Genomic DNA, 20,224 nt, shown 5'->3' on the forward strand with positions numbered 1-20,224 from the left:
AAATTTAAATATATTTGAAAGATTCCACTTAGAAAAGGGTGGAACTAACCAAGGTTATGTCCGAGAACCTTCTACACAAGCAATAAATCATAATTGAGCTTTTGTGGTAACTTACGGTACATGGAAGGCTGAGATATCAAAGCTGCCAGCTCATCGTGGACAGAGCATATGTTTTACAGTTGATATTAGATGCTGCCTGTCAGTCTTTTCTGCATGCATTTTCCCTAGTTTTGACTGGTTCTACCACTTTTCTATTAACAGTCGGGACCTATGTCACAATGCTGTTTTATGTACATTGGGACTGCCAGACTCGCTGTGGCGGTCGGACCACTGCCAATGCGGCGGTCCGACATCCACATTATGATCACGGCGAAAGGGCCACGATCCGACCGCCGGCACTGCCACGTTTTTGCTGGCCGATGGCCTGGCGTGCCACCGGTCTTAATCCGCCAGGGCAGTGCTCTGGGGATTACTACTGCTGTGTCCGCCAGCATTTGCATGGCGGTTTCACCAACATGCAAAGGCAGGTGGAGACGGGGTGTTGTGGGTCCCATGGAGGCCCCTGCACTGCCCATGCATTTGGCATGGGCAGTGCAGGAGCCCCCATGGAAACCCCAATGTTGCCGCTGGCTCGATTACGAGCCGGCATCAATGATGTGGGTAGTTTCCTGCTGGGCCTGCAGGAAACTCATAAAAGGGCCAGTGGGCAGAAGACCAAACTGGCGGTCTTCCGACCTAACAAGTTTGGTGGGCGGCCTCCGCCACCAGCCAAACTTATAGGACAAAGTGTTGGAACTTGAGTTCTAACCCTCGTTACAACATGTGCCCAAAAATAGTGTGAATATAGGCAAAATTATTACAAGTTCACCGCAGGGCCGGCGGGCGGAAACATTGTTTCCGCTCAACGGCCCTACGGTGAAGAGGGCCTTAACATTGACGCTGGCTCGGAATCAAGCCGGCGCCAATGTGGCAGTGCAGCGGGTGCAGCAGCACCCGTCGTGTATTTTACTGCTCGACGGGGCTGTGCATGGGGGCCCAGGGCACCCCCCATTCTACCAGCTTTTTTTCACGGCGGTGTAAACCACCATGGAAAGGCTGGTGGAATGGGACTCATAATGCGCTGCCCTGGCGGATTACTACCGCTGGGACCGCTAGGCTGCAGGCCACTACCGCGGCAGTCCAACAGCCACCCTAAGTCTGGCGGTCTCAAGACTGCCAGACCTGGAATGCCCCCTGAATTTCTCTCTTTTAGTATTTGTTGTTTTATTAGGTGGTACATTAAACATACAATCACATTTTTAACACAAACATTCATTAAATAGATGAACATAGTATACTTCATGTAATCTTTTCCGATCCTATAACACCATGAGTAAAACAGACCAAAAAGCATGAACACATTATATATATATTACTAAAATCTAAACTAAATGTGCAATCATAGCTAGAGCAAAAGAGCACATCATTAAAGTGCCATATTGCAAATGAGGAGCTGTGAGTAGAGTGTAATTAAAGTGCAAGGCAGTTGAGTGTTCTGATAAATAGTGCAAAGAGCATTACATTAAAGAGTAATATACAGGAAGAAAAATTAAAGATGACGTAAAAAATCTTTAAACTAGTCTACTCTAATACAAACATGGAAAGATCTTCGTCATGTACATCATGGGCAGAGCATATCCCTTAAAATATAATTGCATATAGTGCAATGATACAGTTAAAGTGCAAATATTCTTCTGCAAACAAATAGCTATGCATATTCTCACTTTCTTAAACATCATTATCCCTTCCCATATCCAGCAAGAAAGAGAAAATGCTCTGACTGCTCAAATGTAACAATTTGGTTATTCCGCTTGGCATACATATCCTCCAACTGTCATAGCTTATTCATTTTAGTTTGTCATTGCTCAAATGATGGACATCTAGAAGTCTTCCAAAATTGTAGAATAGGTGCTCTGATGACTGAGACAGATAAAAAGATAAACTTTTGCTCTGATCTCACGAAGGTCTTAATAAAAGTCAATATTTGTGAAACCCCCTAAAAGGACGACTAGTAAACCAGATTCCACCCCCACAGAGAGTTGCTGAGAACTAAACATAAATAATAAAACATTAGGAAAACCTTTATTTAAAACTGCAGGGGTATACTAAAAGTCCCATGTAGAAAAAAAAACAACATTATTTTAAAATTGGCTGCTCTGAACAGTTTGTAACCAAAGGTATAAATGTCTACCCACTGGTTCAGGGAGATAACATACCCTGTAAGTGAAGCTATCTTCTTAAGACATTTTGGCATAACACTCTGATGCACTTTCTGAAGCAGTACTTTACACCAGCTCCCAACTCCTATCATATTATATTTATAGAATCCTTCACAAATTGATCAATATCAAAGTGAATATCCTGCAGGCAGCTAGACATTTTTACAAAACAAAACAAAAAAACAGATGCATTCTCCTGATTCTGAAAAGCTGAATGTTGCAAGTTTTCCATTTGCCATTGATGTTAATATCAGATATCATACCAAACCCAAATTTATTCCAAAGTGCCATTATGGATTCTGAAATCGAATTTTTAACCACAGACATTCAAAATCCTGTGTAGAAAAAAAGGGATGGCAATCAATATTATGTTTTACCCCTAATTTATTTTTTGTGCAAAAGTATTTCTTTTAAGGTTTTGTATCTAGTTTCCTTGGGACATTTCCATGATTTAAAAAAAAACAGGAACCCTAATCCTAATTCCTCCAACATTTTTTTTAAAGAAAAAAGTATCAGATGGAAGTGGGTCAGCATATAAGCTTGTATGGCTATCATAAAGGCTGCCTGAAAATAATGGTAGAAATCAGGTAAACCCAACCTTCCCTGTTCCTTGCTTAAGCGGATGACCGTCAAATTAATATGTGGAAGTTGCTGCCCAATTTACATTTTCTTGTTCCTTAAAATAATTTTTATTAAGTCTTATAGGAAAATTAGAGAATAAAAATAAAAGAGGTTGAATCAACATTTTAATTAGAGCTACTCGATCCATGGTTGATAATGGTAAGAAGCTCCAATGCTCCAACAATCTCTTAACTTTACAATATGTTGCATGATAATTTAATTCGTACAAGTTTAGAATGTTAGAGGTTACAAAAATCCTAAAATACTTAACAGGGTCAGTAGGTTCCCACTGATCCCTAATTGAAAAAGGGAGGTCCCCTTTGAAGCACTGAAAAGCAACATTTCTGCTTTATTATAATTAATCTTTTAACCCCGAATTGCACTGAAATCAATAAACCTCTTTAAATAATGGTTTCCACTGCATCCAAATATAAAATGATATTGTCAGCAAAGAGGTTTGTTTTCGACATGCCTGCCAGAGGAGGTACAACAGAATCACCGTTACATAGCATAATAGCCAAAGGTTCAACAAAAAAGGTAAATAAAACTGGTGAAAGGGGGCATCCTTGATGAATTCCAGATGAAATATGAACTCGACCTGCATAGCTTGAATTAATGCTAATCGTAGCTACTGCAACCAAATGCAAATTCTTCAGTAAATCAATGAACAGAGGAGGAAATCCAAACCTCTTCAGAATCTGGAATAAGGTCACTCAATTGACCAGGTCAAAGGCTTTCTCTGCATCTACCATAATCATAGCAACTCTAGACCTTTTAGTTGAGAAATAGTCCATGGCCTGAAGCAGATAATTAGTATTTGTTACGCTGGACCTACAGGGGAGAAAATCATTCTGGTCACCATGGACAATTTTCTGGGTGGCTGTAGCTAGGCAATTTGTTAAAATCTTCATCATCCGTTTATAGCCTGCATTTAGCAGACTAAATGACCTACAGGAGTTAGGGTTTAAAGGTGATTTATCCTTTTTCTTTTTTTTACTCAAAACAACACATTCCGTAACTATTCCAGAAATGTGCCCGTCTGACATTATTTCATCAAAGAGATTTATCAAAATATCTAGAAACGAGAAAGCAAATTCCTTATGTAACTCAGTAGGGATACCATCCAATCCTGCTGCCTTAGCATTGGCCATAGGAGCCATGGTCGTCCACAATTCTGTCTCTGAAATTGGTTTATTAGGCTTTCCTGCTGATTGATCAAATGCTCAGGGATTGTGAATGAATCTAGGAAGTCCCCAATAGTTCCTCAGATATCTCTAGCAAAGCCATATACATTGCAGAATAATGCGAAAAAACAATTCTGTATATCTTCACTACTGGCAGTGTTGGAGTTAGTTGCTTGGTCCATTACCTCAACTATCCTATTAATACCTGCCCTGGATTTTACTGACCAAGCCAAGACAAAGCCCACATGTTCACTGTCCTTAAAACATTTTGGAAATACAATTTTTTCATTAACAATCTCTTCAATTATTTAGCCAATTTCAGTGATTTACTAAAAAAAGGAGAAGATGAATTAAGATGTGTACTAATTTCCCTGGCTATATTCCTCGGCATTTCTTCTCTCGTTGCTCTACGGGACTTGACTAAGTTTGCTTTACAAGTTATGACTTTGCCGCAAAAACAGGCCTTAAATGCTTCCCAAAACAGATAATAGAGAGGATGAACTCACAGTAATTGGAGAAAAAAAAAAAAAAATCCTCTATAAAAATAGGAATATTGTTTTTCCACGTTTCATCTAATAATAAAGACCTATGGAAATTCCAGCTAGTAGTTCTAGAATTAATTAGCGTATCTTCCACTTGAATGACTGAATGATCTGAGAAACTACTCCCTGTGATTTGGGAATCTATGCTATTAAACTGAGGATGAATTAAAAGGAAGTCAATTTGGAATGCAGACTTAAAATGCTTGGAAAAGCATCTATGCTTCCTTGATTCGGAATTTGCGATCCGCCGTGGGTCTACCAGATTATAATCTTCCTTGAATCAGTCTACCAAAGAAACTGATTCGTAATGTAATTGTTGCTCGTCTCTACGAGAAGCATCTTGCATAGGATTCTGGAGTAAATTGAAGAACCCCCCCATGATAACTAACCCCCCTTACATCCAGCGGTACTGTAGATATTTGTTTTAGAGGCAGAACATCAACCTCTATTGGACCATAATAGTTAAAAAAGTTAATAAGTTAAGAATGTAAAAGTGCTATGACCCAGAGCCAGCGCCCCTTGCTATCTCTTAGCACTCTCTATTACCCAACTGAGATATCTAGAAAAAAATAGCTATCCTTGCACATACCAAGACAGGGATGAAAAAAAGCTTGGGAAAACCACAGGGGAATAGGCAGCTTAGGAGTGTTTGATTTTAACTGGGTTTCCTACCAAAAGATAACAATGGGGTTAAACGTACAGGTCGGGTCTCTCCGTTTGGGTGCTGGAAACCCAGTCTCAGACGCAGCATTGGGCACCTGAGGAAGGTGTAACTTTAGTGGATAATTATTCAATGTTTAGTCCTCCATAACAGCAGCCACAAATGGCAATTGCCCCTAAGGTGTGAGATGGTAGTACAGAGGGTCGTATTAACATAGAGGATACCCAGAAAACATCTCACAGCAATCAAACCCTAAAGCTAGGACAGCTACATAGAGCTGAATACTACCAATAAGGAAGGGTCTAGTTTTGAGTCACTGGATTCCTCCACACTCAACCCTTTGGCCCTGTCAGCATCTAAGATACCCTGACTACAATCAGTCTTCTAAATGATACAGCTGCCAATAACTGGTTTGTGAATCTTCTAGCTGAAATTAGGGATCTCAAAAACTCAAAATTATTGGTCATTGCATTTTTACTAGAGCAGATGATGTAAGTGGACAAGAAGCTAACTTGATTTTTTAAACAAATTGGCCAGGTTGAGCAAGGAGCTTCAGATGTGGAAGATAACATGAGCAAGCATCAGAAATCTGCAGGCGATGTAGGGAAGGAGTTTGCCTTGCTTAGCGTAAAGGTGTATGAATTAGAAAAACATTCAAGATGGTCAAATATGAGATTTGTTTGTATCCCGGAAGGCAAAGAGGACCAAGAGAAGGTGTGAACACCCTGGTTGAGACTTTGATAAAAATAAAACAAAACATGTACTCATCAACACCTTTATGTCTTTATCTATCATGCCGGCACATCGGGTCCTTTCCCAACTACCTTTGAATTTTAAACAGGTACGTACCAGGTTAGTCAATTTTTCTAGCTTTAGGGTCAACGAACAGATCATATCTAAGGCTATTCAACAAAAGGTGTTTGTATTGGAAGATGGTGCCAAGCTACTGACTTTTTCAGATATGTCCGCTGCTGTGGCTTGCTGTAGTAGAGAATTTAAAGATATGATTGGTTTATTCAAAGTAGGTGGAGCTCAAGCTGCCATTTATCAGCAGTCTAAATTCAAAGTACTTTTTAAAGGTTGATTTTTGGATTTTCTCCAGCGGTACAGAGGAGAATAACTTTTTGATGAAGACCCAGATGAAGGTGACCTAAGGAGCTGTTGATGTGTATTGTCTTGTCAGTGGTGCTATATTGCATTGACTGTTATGGTGCTGTATTGTATTTACTGGTATGGCTCTAATTGGTTGCTGAGCAATGGTTCATATAAGCAAGGGCAGATGGGAGCGGAGTGGGGTGGACGCAGGCAGAGTTTAGCTACTAATGCAGAGTACTCAAGTAATGATGGGAAAAGCAGGAGGGGTTGAGGGAGGAACCTCCTTCTGATAGGAGGGACTGTAGAGGTCATTGGCTTTACGGTGGGGGGCAGATGGGGTTTAGTAGATGGGTGGGACAAGGTCATCAGCAGATGGGGCAGTGGGGTGCACTTAGGTGTGCTACTGATAAACATGGTGGAACTGTTTTGTAGCATGAACAACCTACAGAAGCAGTATTGACATTGGTGAGTTAGTGTAGTGTGATGGGGTGATTTTGTGCAATATAAATTGTTTAGGCAATAGACGGAAATACAAATCACTTAATCTCACAATGCTATTAAAAGTGAAAATGAGAAACAAAATAGGCATCACATATTTAATTATCAGTACATGCAAAATAATCCTGCACCAAAATAAGTTTTGGATCAACAAAAAAGTGTCCCCTCTCTAATCAGCCTTGTGCGCTATACAAATATTTCAGTAGTGATGCAGTGGGAGGAAATAGCCTTTAAGACATTCGTTGTGAGATTGTTAGAAACGCGTGACTACAATGCCAGAACCCAGAAGACAAGCACATAATTCAGTAATAGAGTTCTATTATTTGATGACTGAGATGCCTCTCCATACACAATCTGACTTTTTAATTTTGTCTCACATTTTACGTCTTTTGTTGCAATCAGTGGACACCACATTAAGTAACAGTGGAACATTAAGTAACAATGGAACATTAAGTAACAATGGAACATTAAGTAACAGTGAGATTGCTGGTCCTTTTAAGGAACATTCTTTCCTTCTCCCTTTTTAAAATGACCAGCACTGTCCATTCATTCATTGCTTCTGTTAATAAAATACTCACTTATGCAGCGCAGGGACACCACATTATTGGAGGGGCAGGATTTACTGCAAAACAAATTGTAAAGGAGTTACAGTTGAATAACTCTCAAAGAGGAAATGATAATAGGAATGATAATATTAAAAATTAAATATCTGAAAATAATTTTCTTTAGTTATTATTCTAGTAAATATTTTCCCTAGGGTCTGGTTGCTGATCGATCGATCTATCTATCTATCTGTTAAACCACCCAAGCTCTATATCTTTTTATTGCATAGGTCTTATAAGATGGTTTCAGCCAGCTATTAATATTGCTTAGTTTACTCATAGTCACTCAACTTTGGAAGCAAAAAGAACATATGTGACTTCTTGGGGGTAAAAACCTTTGATCACGTTGGTTACACACTGATTTCTTCAGCAGAGGGAATATACTAACCTAGTTTTAATTTGTAATTTGTCTACCAGCTACAAATTAAAGTGGTTTCCTTATGTTAATATATGAGTCTGTGGACTTCTTGTATAGCAGCTATGGTGCCTGAATTCTAGTATTGGACCCACATTTCAGGCTTTGCTCGAAGCAGGAGCTGCTTCAAATTTGGTTATCAGATTATGAGTGGTAAATCATGAGAACCCTATTATATAGTGTGCACCTGATGTCACCATAATGTGCAGTCTTACCAGTTGACCAACTGGCCTTCCTGCAAGAGGGATACTCATAACAAGGCTGGTTTGTATGGCCAGCTAGGCTGCTAATGGGCCGAAGGTAGGTAAGAGGTTGTGGGGCTGGGGGATTCTGGTTAATAGTCAATACGTTAAATTTCAGCTTTCACTCTTCCCCACCCCTGATCCTGAAGTAATCAAAAAGTATTAACACCTGCTATTGCCTATGGTCAGGTAAATGAGTGGGATAAGAGGGTTACCCTTTGAATACATATTGATTGGTACCAAAGAGAAGATCAGAAATTGCATTTCAGTTAATTTCATATTTAAAAAAAGGAAAAGGATAAAAAAGGAAGACCATGTGGAGGAAGAGAAGTAAGGAGTAAATGTAGGAGGAAGATGAGGAGCAAAACAAAAACACATAGAAAATAGAGTCTTGCCCACAAAGGCCATGTAGAATCTGCATGGCAACACAACTGCACATAACTATATTTTATAATAAAAGGGGAAGCTAAAAATATTTAAAACAGGTTAATTTTTCTGCCATGCATAACCATCAACCGACAGGGGAGGTAATCTACTTAATTTTAAATAAACCCTTAATTTTACCCTCCCACCCTGTTTCAAGAGGGATCCTTACAATATTTAAAAGGACTGTCACCCTAGAACTGGACTAGAACTATCTAGTGGCATGCTTCTACATTGCTCCTATTGTGTCGGGGGGGGGAGGATCAACCTTCCATCAAATTAAGCTCTTCTAAAGAATACTCTTGATAATGAGATCTGTGCTATAGTAAAAATTGTCTCAAGTACCTTCTTCAAAATTTCAATCTATTAGTTGGCACCCTTATAAGATTAAAAATCAAGGGTGATGCTAGTGGAGACATTAGGTAATCTCCTGCATCAAACATGGGTGACCATGTTTTAGCCAACGATTATCAGCCCAATGAAGCTGTCAATGTCAGATCCCCCAAATTCAACTTGCATTATGACTTTAATTGCGCATGGGACAGAGTTAAGACTGAGGGCAGCAGGTTTTTTGTACAGCTTTCGATGAACATAGTAACCTCAAAGAAGGTGGAGAATAAGATTCAATTTGTTTAAGGAGATGGGGGCGTATGACAAGACATTGAGTTGTAGGTTGTTTTGTTTCATCTAGTTTCAGTAGCTTGGAAACAATTGGAAGCATGTTCAAATCAGTTTGTGGAACCTGTACTCTCAATCAGTGTTCAGTGTTATCGACATTGGAGTGGAGTTTGTGGCAGAAAGGAACACATGAGATCCATGAATGATTTTGGCATATATGTTGAAGAGGATGGTGAACAGGAGGGTATCCTGGGGGACTCCAAATGTCACTGACTGTAGAGGGGAAGTGAATTCTACTAATCTGGCTACCCAGGAATGGATAATTCTTTTTTTAATCAACCTTTATTAATTTATGCAAATTAGAAGTATCATTAGACAGACCTAAAGACAAAATTACTATGTTTAATAAAGTTACTATTTAATAAACAGTAAAAGAAGGCTTTTTGGAGATGACGCATTCAGCATGAAAGAGCTATAGCACTACAATCATATGTTTTAATAAACGGATATCAAACTGAGCCACAGGGGAGAGGAATTACAAAGGCAGGCCCTAATTGAATGATCCAGAACTCCCAGCCAGAATAGGACTCACCTACTTAGTTTGTTCCATTCTTGTGTGTATTTTCTGACATGATCAGGATTGGGATTGGAAAGAAATGTCCTTCTCACAGAGGGCATTTATGGGATTTCAGGCTGAGATTGCGTACTATTGTTTCTAGTTGTGTCCCACTAAAGCACCATCCTACTTGCATTTGTGTGCAGTTTGTGGCCCATTTGTGAATTTCCAATCTTTATTTCTATAAATTCTTTGCAGCGCCTGAGTGCCAGTTCATGGCAATAGCCATCTTGGCTATCACAAAGGCCAGGCCAGTGAATCTGCTGATAGATCACTCTGCCATGAGATGAGACATCAGGTCTACAAGGCCGGCCTAAAAACATTCCCTTGCACTGCAAGGAATATTCTTACCAGTCAAAATCTACAGCTGCTCAGCAACCGAATAATTGTATTATGGGCAGTCCCAAACCATGTGGAAGGAGGTAGCCATCTCTTTTATGTATCTAGGACAGAAATGTGGTACCATTGGGTACATGTTGTGCAATTGTTTTGTTTTAAGATATGTAAAGTAATTAAACTGCAAGAGCTGACATTTTGCTGCTAGTGTATGGTATGACTCTCCATCTCCCCTGCAGGAGGATTTTAACCCACACAATTTCTTCTTAGTCAGGGACAGGAAAAGGTGGTAACGTGATCAGGGTAACAAAGCAACTTTGAGTGTTATGTTTTTCATGTTTGTCCGGTGCTTTTGATGACAAAATAGAAGGCTTGAGTGGGCATGTGAATTTAGTCTATCAGTAGTAGCAGATCCCTTGCCACATGCAGCACCTTCCTTTGCCCTGTTAGATAATTTTGACATCTTTATTAGTCTCTGATTGAGAAGGTACATCTGTTGACCTGGTTGAACTTTGGACTATAGCGGACCATGCTCACCCATGCCCATTTACTCACACTGGTGATTTGCTGTTCATTGATGTATTTTGCCACTTAAATTTTCAAAATCAATCTGTGGTTGCCCTGATCTGATTTTTGCCATTTGAATTTTGTTGTGTTCAAGAAACATTCCTTCACTTTGGCGAATTAAGTTAGGAATTTTACTGATAGATTACTTGACATTAATGTTATTTTGCTCCTGCTTAAGTACTTTACACATATTTCTCAAAGGGATGTTCTTTTGCTTTGTGAGACCATCATTGTAGATAAGTTGAGGTTTTCTCAATTAAATTATATTTACCTAGAATGGCACTGGATTACTAACTTTGTTGGAGAACACACAGTGCTCTTTTCTCTACTGAATAATCCAGAATTTCATATCTGCATGTTGGTGAACAAAGATCCATGACATTATACCCTGACAATTTATGCTCCTTCTCCTCTACACTAATTTTCAGCTGTGTTTTGTCTGGCACAAATATGATTGTATGCTGTGAACCCAGCAGGTTTCTTTAACTAGCCCACCCTTTTGTCACAGACACTTGCTTAAGGAAAGAATGCACTTCAGCACTGCTGTTTATTGAAGTATCTGAATATTTAACTAGATTCCCTTAAAAATAGTGTGTAAAACCTATTATTTTGTAACTACTATTTTTGTGTTTCAAAATTCACTGGACTTAATTTTCCAAAAAATAGTCAGAGTAATGGAAAGCTACACCTCTTTTTTTTTTTTTTAAATCTGTTTATTAATCGTTATCATTGTTTACATGTGGTAGATCATGTCTCCATATTGTTACATCAGCTTATCATTACATTCAGTGAGTCACCGGTATGTGCATGACATATCAACAGATCTACTGTGTATTTTCGATGAGAAATAAAGCAAAGAAGGAGATAAGAAAAAAAAAGCAACAAAAAAAAAGCAAACAAACATTTAACAGTAACAAATGCCGCCATTTGTGAGTCACGTTGCTCATATGTGGTAAAGGTCTTGCCTATTGTTTGTGTAGCATTAGCCCAGGAGGGGGAGGGAGAGGGGTCATGCAGTGAGGGAGGTGGTTAATGGGCTGGTGCCTGGGAGTAGAGGGGAGGGAAGGCCTGTAGTCTGGGTTCAGTTGTGGGGGTAGGTCATCTTATTTCCATTTTATCTAGGTTTAATGACTGAGGGTGTATGGATGTTGCTACTCCTAGTGCAGGCACATGTCCGATTCAGGGGGGTCGGGTATCATATTTTTGTTCCAGCTGTTCTATGATGGAGTCCCATATGCCTACCCCTTTGATTACCACTCCACTGTCACTTAATGTACGTAACACTTGTATTTCTGCTTTAGTCCAGTGTGACATTTCTTGCATCCACCGGTGTATGTTTGGTGCGCAGGGTGATTTCCACTGTGTAGCGATTAAGCGCTTGAGTAGGATAAACGCGAGATCTGCGCATCTGTGTTTTTGTTTGTCTGCCCCTTTTCGCGTGCGTATTCCTAGCAGGCAGGACTCAGGGGTGGGAAGAAGCAGTAAACCCGACCATCTAGCTGTTTGTGTCGTTGCTTCCTGCCATATACGATATATCGGTGGGCAACTCCACGTCATGTGTATAAAGTCTGCCTCTGGTATTCCACATCTCGGGCATTCCGGGTTAGAGTGCGGGTACATGCGTTTTATTTTAGCTGGGGTGAGGTAGGTCTAGTGTAGGTAATTTAGTTGTGTATATCGGAAGCGGGCATTACGTGACACATCTTTTGTATTTGCCAGTGCTGTGTTCCATTTTTTTGTGGGCAGCGGTGTTAGTAGCGCCGTCTCCCATTTGGTTTTTGCTTGTGTTTGGGCCTCTTCTGAGTGATTCTGTAATGTCCGATATATCCAGGATATATCTGTTTGTGTGCCCGCCCCTGTTAGTAAGTTATGTAGTACTGGAGCGGTTTTAGGTTCATTTATGCCATTTCTCCAGGTTTTGCGTACCACTTGCTGTAGTGCCCTATGTGCGATGAATTCGCCCTTGCCTAAGTTATGGAAAGCTACACCTCTGGCAGTCATGATCCATGTAATGTAAACACACACTATAAGTATGTTACAAGCGATAGTCTCAATATTGCTCCGAGGTATCAAAGGGTAAAACGAGTATTTAGCCAAATTGTGACTTGAAAGGCATTCATCATCATAAGATCAATCATAGGATCAATTAGGCTGTGTGTATGAATACCTTATTTGTGAGCTTTTTCACTACATTTCTGAAAAACTCCAACTAGCTCTCCGCACATGACACAGTAGAAGCACCAGAAATCTGTCTAGTTTAGCAGTTACTACCTATTGAGCTCCTGGAAGCACCCAAATGGATCTTAGAGGGACTGGGACGGGCAAGGTTTTCCTCTTTCTGCCATATTTCCTTCTATCTCTCATTTTAGAAGCACCTCTATCAGCGGTGTGTGACATTTGTTTTAGATAATTGATTGCATTGTTGTAAATTCAGAAAATAGCAAAATAAGCCTTTAAACAGGTAAACAAAAAGGAAAATGTGCAATAAGGTACCTGTTGTACAAATTTCTATACAACTCTGCATTCCCACTGCTCTTGTTCACCCGCATGAACTCTGAGGAACCTCCAGATGCAAGTTGTCCAGTAGTATAATAGGTACTTCTGTTAAATAAAATAATAAGTTGGGTTGCTTGTCATCATCATCATCTGAAGAGCTTTATTCGGTTTGCCAAAACCCAACAATGCATAGAAAAAAACACAGATAAAAAAAAAAAATAATAATAATATTCATACAATACACATTAAAATTTGCTGTCATTATTCCTCATAGCGGAGTATCCATTTTCGTCTACCAGGGTATAAAAAATAGTTCCTAAAATAAAAGCTGATATACTAAAACAAGTATTTATTTAAGTACAGAAGGCCCTATAACAAACACAGATTTTCTAAAATGCAAAATAACAAAGAATCAATGGTACTCTTTTGAACCATAATGGATCACTGATTTTGGGGGGTAATTTTGAGTTTGTTGGATGGAAAACTCCTTCTGCCAAACTCCCTACAGGGTGGCTGCTGCCTACGCAGCGACCTACCCGCTGAAGTTATTAAGGGTTTCCTGCTAGGTCGGCAGGCAGAAACTTAAGTTTCTGCCCGCTGGCCTGGCGCGAAACAGGCTACAGCATTGTCTCTGGCTCGTAATCGAGCTGGCGGCAATGCTGTAGCCAGCAGGGTGCACAAGCACATCGCAATGTTCACTGTCTGCAAAGCCCCCTGTAGCCACCTGCACGTGTTCTCCACCAACCTTTTCATGGCGGTATTACTACAAGGCTGGCGGAGAACGAGGTCGTAATCTCCAGGGCAGCGCTGCTTGCATAAGTGCTGTGGGGGATTAGGATCTCTGCCACCACCAGACTGCCGGGATCCAAGAACCTGGCGGAGCTGGTGGTTCCCTGTTGGTCAGACCGCCAGGGTTATTATGTGGCAGTCAGACTGCCACATCCCCAGTGGTTGAGACTGCCACCTCGAGTGTGGCGGTCATAAGACAGCCACACTCGTAATCAGGCCCTTGAGCAGTGCAAAAGTGCTAGGTGCAGGGAGAAAAGTGTTGCTAGTCAATATAATACTCATGGTTTATTCTTTTTTGGAGTCTGTTGATGTCTTTATCTTGTGCTAACCAACAATTAATGGACACCCCTGAATCCACCGATCATAACACATTGTGGTGGTCTCCCTCTAACTAGGACATATTAATGATAAGCACTCATGCCACACATATGCACCCTCTATGGGACCTTTTATCAGTTCTTTCCATTTCCTCTATCAACTATCGGGTTTAGATTAAATTCCAAAATCCAGGCTTGTTATTGCAAAATGTCAAGTTGCTTATGAACAACTGCAACCAGCTGCAACACTTTTGTATTGGCTCTGGCATTAGTAGCTGACGTTGTGCTTATGTGCATACCAGAATAAATGTTTATTAAAGCAAAAGTAAGAGAAATCATTGTGATTTCGAACCTGAGCATGGTCTAACCATGTCTAAAATCTATCAATGTGGGTACTTGTTGTTTAATCCACTATTCTGGATTGCATTATCAGTCATGAGCAAAAGTGTTAACGTACATGTTGGATTGCATTCATTTACATTTTATCATGAACCAAAATGTTTACCATACAGATCAGCTAACCAGTATTCATAGTTATAACAAGTTCTATCTTCAGATTCACAGGGTATGTTTCTTTCTCTCAGTTCCTCATACTGTAAAGGTTCCCACTTTCTATCGCGTATGTGCAGAGACTGGCACAGTTCGGAATCAAACATATAAGTGTGGCTTAACCAATGCCAAAATGGCAGACCTCAAGTTCAGCAGATTCAATTGTCATGGTAGCCGGTGTGAAATAAACTCACCAAGATCATAGCAATGCTCTGAAAATGGTGGTGCAACATATAGAATGGGCTTGATGGTGTACTGGTGTTAGCCTCTATAAGGAATTAAAGTTTACTCAAGAGAACAAGGTAAACATTTGATCTTGCTTCATTATTTCACCGAAGGCCCAAAAAAACCTCAAGACTGAAAGTGAAAGATGAAACAGATGTATCTCTTGTGACACATCCACCTTCCTTACCCCAAAGCCAGAGGTGTTGATGACACCACTTCAAAAGCTGTGGGCAAGCAAGAAATCAAACTTGGTGTGCAATAAGAAACATACAAGGCTGCAGTTCCTTCTATTCTTGGATAGTCTGACAGTCCGTTCCTGACCAAAGTACTTCCTATGGGGCATGAGTGTACTACCTAGCTCAAAATCATAAAGGCATATGGATGTATGATTGCTTTAATGTTCTGTCAACCTTTAAGTTCCTACAGAAAGCTTCTATTGCAAATCTATTTTACAACAAGATGCTCAGCTTTACTTGCAAGTGCCTGGTAGTAGGGTTAGGGTGGCATATATCAGAACATAGAAAAATGCATTTAGAGCCCTTCTATTAGCTATTATCATCGTAACCCAGCATCAGCATTGGAGCAGCAAAATTTTAATTCTTCATAATCTTTATTAATCATATGCTAAACCTTGTGTTAATGTGTGGCCATAGATGTGTAAAGAAGCTACATGTTGTATAACTAAAGTATAATCATTAACTTATACTAAATTTACATTACCCAACTGTATTCTTAACATAGGCGTAACTGCAAGTAGGGCTCCATTGCTCAAAAGCCTTTTCCATTTCGATAAACCACAATAGTTAGAAGAGTAGTTTATTGTTTTGCTTTAGAAATGTTTAAACAAATAGCTTTCATTGGAAGTCTGTAGTCTGTTGTGATTCTGACCATGCATGGGGATGAGTAGGATCCTCCTGTACCATGCAGTCCAGACTGCTCATACATTCAAGGTCATGCAGCTGTGTGCGCCTTTGATCGATGATGGGAATAAGGGGAGTTTATCTGTTCCAGGGAGAGAGAACAAACTCACTGGTTCCAATTTGGAGGAGTTGATGGGAAGCTGTGCAATGCAATGCAATGTATTTTAATTGTGTATCTTTAAGAAATCTTGTTCTGACTTTACCAATGGAACGCTTTTCTCTAATTCTGCAATCTTAAACCCTATACTCTTGGTTCTCGACTTAGCCTCTTGAATGCGTATACCTTTCTCTGCCTTGAACCTTTACTTGGTTCAAATGTATGACTGACACCTTCTGCTGAGGATTTCCCCCGTGCCATTTTAAGATACTTTATTTAGATTAGGGATGTTCATTTATGGAACTGATACTTCCTCTGATTAGCACTGTGTGGCATCGAATAACTTAGTCTATCATCTATCTACTTATACGCTGAGTATAGACTCACCATACTGATTCTGATAATTACATGATATGGGATTTACTGAATGAATAAAGCCTGTAAGTTTGACTGATCTGCTAATAAACCTTTGTGGTTTAGAAGTCATCCTCTCAGTTATTCTTGAGAAGCCAAATGGCATTCCCTGCAACTTGCAATTGTAGTACTGATGTTAGCTCCCAGAATACACTTTCAGCTTACAACCACAGTTGACAAGACCAGTGGCACAATCTGTTTAATGATTACGCCAGAGCCTGAAGATATAAAAAGTTGTACTGCATCACACGGTCATTTGAGATACAGAAAGTCAGCAAAAGCCATCTTGTAAATGTAGATATCCAAATGTATATTTAATTCTCGATCCTTTGTGATCTGATACACTGAAAGCAGTCAACTTTTTGTCACTGTGCCTTTCAACTTGCAACAAAATATATAGAAGGGCACCTGCTCTACATATAGGTCTCTGGTATTTAGGTATGGAAGGTGCGGTGGTCGACTCCTGGAGTAATCATATAAGATACTGTAGAAAATTACAAGAACAACAAACGTCTGACCCCAAGGACCCACCTTAATGAGCTATAGTATGCAGCTTACTTTGAAAAGATGTGTTTCTGACTTCAGGGACCTGTAACAACAGGCAAAAATACGGCAGCTTGAAAAAGGCAAGGACATGTCTCTGACTCCAGAGAGCTCTAGTAAAGAATTAAGGTATTGTGGCCTGTAAAGAAAATATTTGTTTCTGACTTCACTGACCTCTTGACGCCCTTAGGTACTGCAGTCTATAATGGAAAATGATTTCTGTCTGCCTTCAGGGATAGTGCTTTGATTAGATGAGTTATATCCTTCTACAGCTGAGCAGAGAGAATTATTTTCTTTTCACACATTGATGTAACATTTCACGTTTAATAGACATCAAAGCATGTTCTTCTTTCACCATCTGCTCTGCTGTTTCTCTCTCTAAGCCGGGCTTGCCGGTTCCTGCATGAAAGTGGCTGCTATTCCTTTCAGATATTAGGATATCTTTGTGCTGAGCATATTGGAATTAATGTAGGGTCTTGATAATGACTATTATCATCAACACAACTCAGCGTGAGCATATTTATTTAGGTTGTAGAAAACAAGTAAACATCAACAGACTTGTGAAAGTTGATCAGCAAATCTATGGTGAAGCCACACTCACTCACTCTGTGATCTAGCCCATGGAAAACAAAAACACAGTTGACTTTTTCCCATGGTCAACAAAAGGCACCCAAGGGAATCTGCTCTTCTCATAGCTCTCTGGTACCTTGACATTGAAGAGAAAGTGATGGGCATGTTTGTGACCTCAAATAGCTACTTTAAGGACTGTACAGGGAGTGCAGAATTATTAGGCAAGTTGTATTTTTGAGGATTAATTTTATTATTGAACAACAACCATGTTCTCAATGAACCCAAAAAACTCATTAATATCAAAGCTGAATATTTTTGGAAGTAGTTTCTAGTTTGTTTTTAGTTTTAGCTATGTTAGGGGGATATCTGTGTGTGCAGGTGACTATTACTGTGCATAATTATTAGGCAACTTAACAAAAACAAATATATACCCATTTCAATTATTTATTATTACCAGTGAAACCAATATAACATCTCAACATTCACAAATGTACATTTCTGACATTCAAAAACAAAACAAAAACAAATCAGTGACCAATATAGCCACCTTTCTTTGCAAGGACACTCAAAAGCCTGCCATCCATGGATTCTGTCAGTGTTTTGATCTGTTCACCATCAACATTGCGTGCAGCAGCAACCACAGCCTCCCAGACACTGTTCAGAGAGGTGTACTGTTTTCCCTCCTTGTAAATCTCACATTTGATGATGGACCACAGGTTCTCAATGGGGTTCAGATCAGGTGAACAAGGAGGCCATGTCATTAGATTTCCTTCTTTTATACCCTTTCTTGCCAGCCACGCTGTGGAGTACTTGGACGCGTGTGATGGAGCATTGTCCTGCATGAAAATCATGTTTTTCTTGAAGGATGCAGACTTCTTCCTGTACCACTGCTTGAAGAAGGTGTCTTCCAGGAACTGGCAGTAGGACTGGGAGTTGAGCTTGACTCCATCCTCAACCCGAAAAGGCCCCACAAGCTCATCTTTGCTGATACCAGCCCAAACCAGTACTCCACCTCCACCTTGCTGGCGTCTGAGTCGGACTGGAGCTCTCTGCCCTTTACCAATCCAGCCACGGGCCCATCCATCTGTCCCATCAAGACTCACTCTCATTTCATCAGTCCATAAAACCTTAGAAAAATCAGTCTTGAGATATTTCTTGGCCCAGTCTTGACGTTTCAGCTTGTGTGTCTTGTTCAGTGGTGGTCGTCTTTCAGCCTTTCTTACCTTGGCCATGTCTCTGAGTATTGCACACCTTGTGCTTTTGGGCACTCCAGTGATGTTGCAGCTCTGAAATATGGCCAAACTGGTGGCAAGTGGCATCGTGGCAGCTGCACGCTTGACTTTTCTCAGTTCATGGGCAGTTATTTTGCGCCTTGGTTTTTCCACACGCTTCTTGCGACCCTGTTGACTATTTTGAATGAAACGCTTGATTGTTCGATGATCACGCTTCAGAAGCTTTGCAATTTTAAGAGTGCTGCATCCCTCTGCAAGATATCTCACTATTTTTGACTTTTCTGAGCCTGTCAAGTCCTTCTTTTGACCCATTTTGCCAAAGGAAAGGAAGTTGCCTAATAATTATGCACACCTGATATAGGGTGTTGATGTCATTAGACCACACCCCTTCTCATTACAGAGATGCACATCAACTAATATGCTTAATTGATAGTAGGCTTTCGAGCCTATACAGCTTGGAGTAAGACAACATGCATAAAGAGGATGATGTGGTCAAAATACTCATTTGCCTAATAATTCTGCACTCCCTGTAGACCAAATACAGGGCAGACTCCAGGGATCTATAGGAACTGGCTATAGTACTGCATCCTGCTTCCGACAAAAAATGTGTTTCTGACTACAGAGACCTCTAGCAACAAACTAATGTACTGCAGCCACTAAAGAAAATATATATTTCTGACTCCAGGAACCTCTAGTAATGGCCTAAGTTATTGCAGCTTGAAAAGGATTTGTATCTGAATCTAGACACCTTTCATAACAACCTAAAGTAATGCTGCTTGCTAGAAGTCAATTTATTTCAGACTCCAAAGGACCTCTAATGGCCACATAAGTTATTGTAGCCTGCTACTGAAAAGATCTCGGTCTAACTCCAGGGGCATTATGATTCAATGACATGAAACTTTCCATTACTTCAGAGAATTATTTTTCTTTTTGCACATTGCTCTTCTTTGACAGTTATTTCTCTTCCCATGCAGCCAGTCCAACATGTGCTTCTTTCTCTGAGGTAAACACTGACATGACACAATCATCTTCTTCACTTTCACTTGATACTGAGACCAACAAACTTTTCAATGATGATTTAGACGATGATCAACTGTGTTGATTTGTCTGAACTGGTTCCTTGGCCTTGTGGTCACACTTTGAACTTCGCTTATGGAACGTTTGGTCAGCCATTTTGTCTTCCTTTTGTGACACACTTTTTCCTTTGCTTTGCAAACCGTCACAAAATGGTTCTCTTTACTACAGCCTGTACGTAGCTGCCTGATGGTGTGACATTTACCTTCGTGTGGAAAAGACAATCCATATCTGAAACACAACTTATTTTTCTGTGGAGACCTTTGGTCCTTCAGCTTTGTGTTTCAGCTTACTTTTTATGTCCATGACTGATTCACTGT

At 40.1% G+C, this 20,224-nt stretch overlaps 1 protein-coding gene across 2 annotated transcripts in view; it reads right to left on the reverse strand.

The window, feature by feature from the left end:
* Positions 1–20,224, reverse strand: part of TMPRSS2 (transmembrane serine protease 2) — a 277,324-nt gene that overhangs the window by 81,705 nt on the left and 175,395 nt on the right. For both annotated transcript variants that reach the window (XM_069202592.1, XM_069202591.1), the window contains 2 exons: positions 13,172–13,279; positions 7,438–7,481 (listed from right to left, as the gene is read on the reverse strand). In XM_069202592.1, the coding sequence (XP_069058693.1) occupies positions 7,438–7,481; positions 13,172–13,279 (152 nt within the window). The remainder of the gene's footprint in view (positions 1–7,437; positions 7,482–13,171; positions 13,280–20,224) is intronic.

Source organism: Pleurodeles waltl, chromosome 8 (assembly GCF_031143425.1).
Source record: "Pleurodeles waltl isolate 20211129_DDA chromosome 8, aPleWal1.hap1.20221129, whole genome shotgun sequence".
Lineage (NCBI taxonomy): Eukaryota > Metazoa > Chordata > Amphibia > Caudata > Salamandridae > Pleurodeles > Pleurodeles waltl.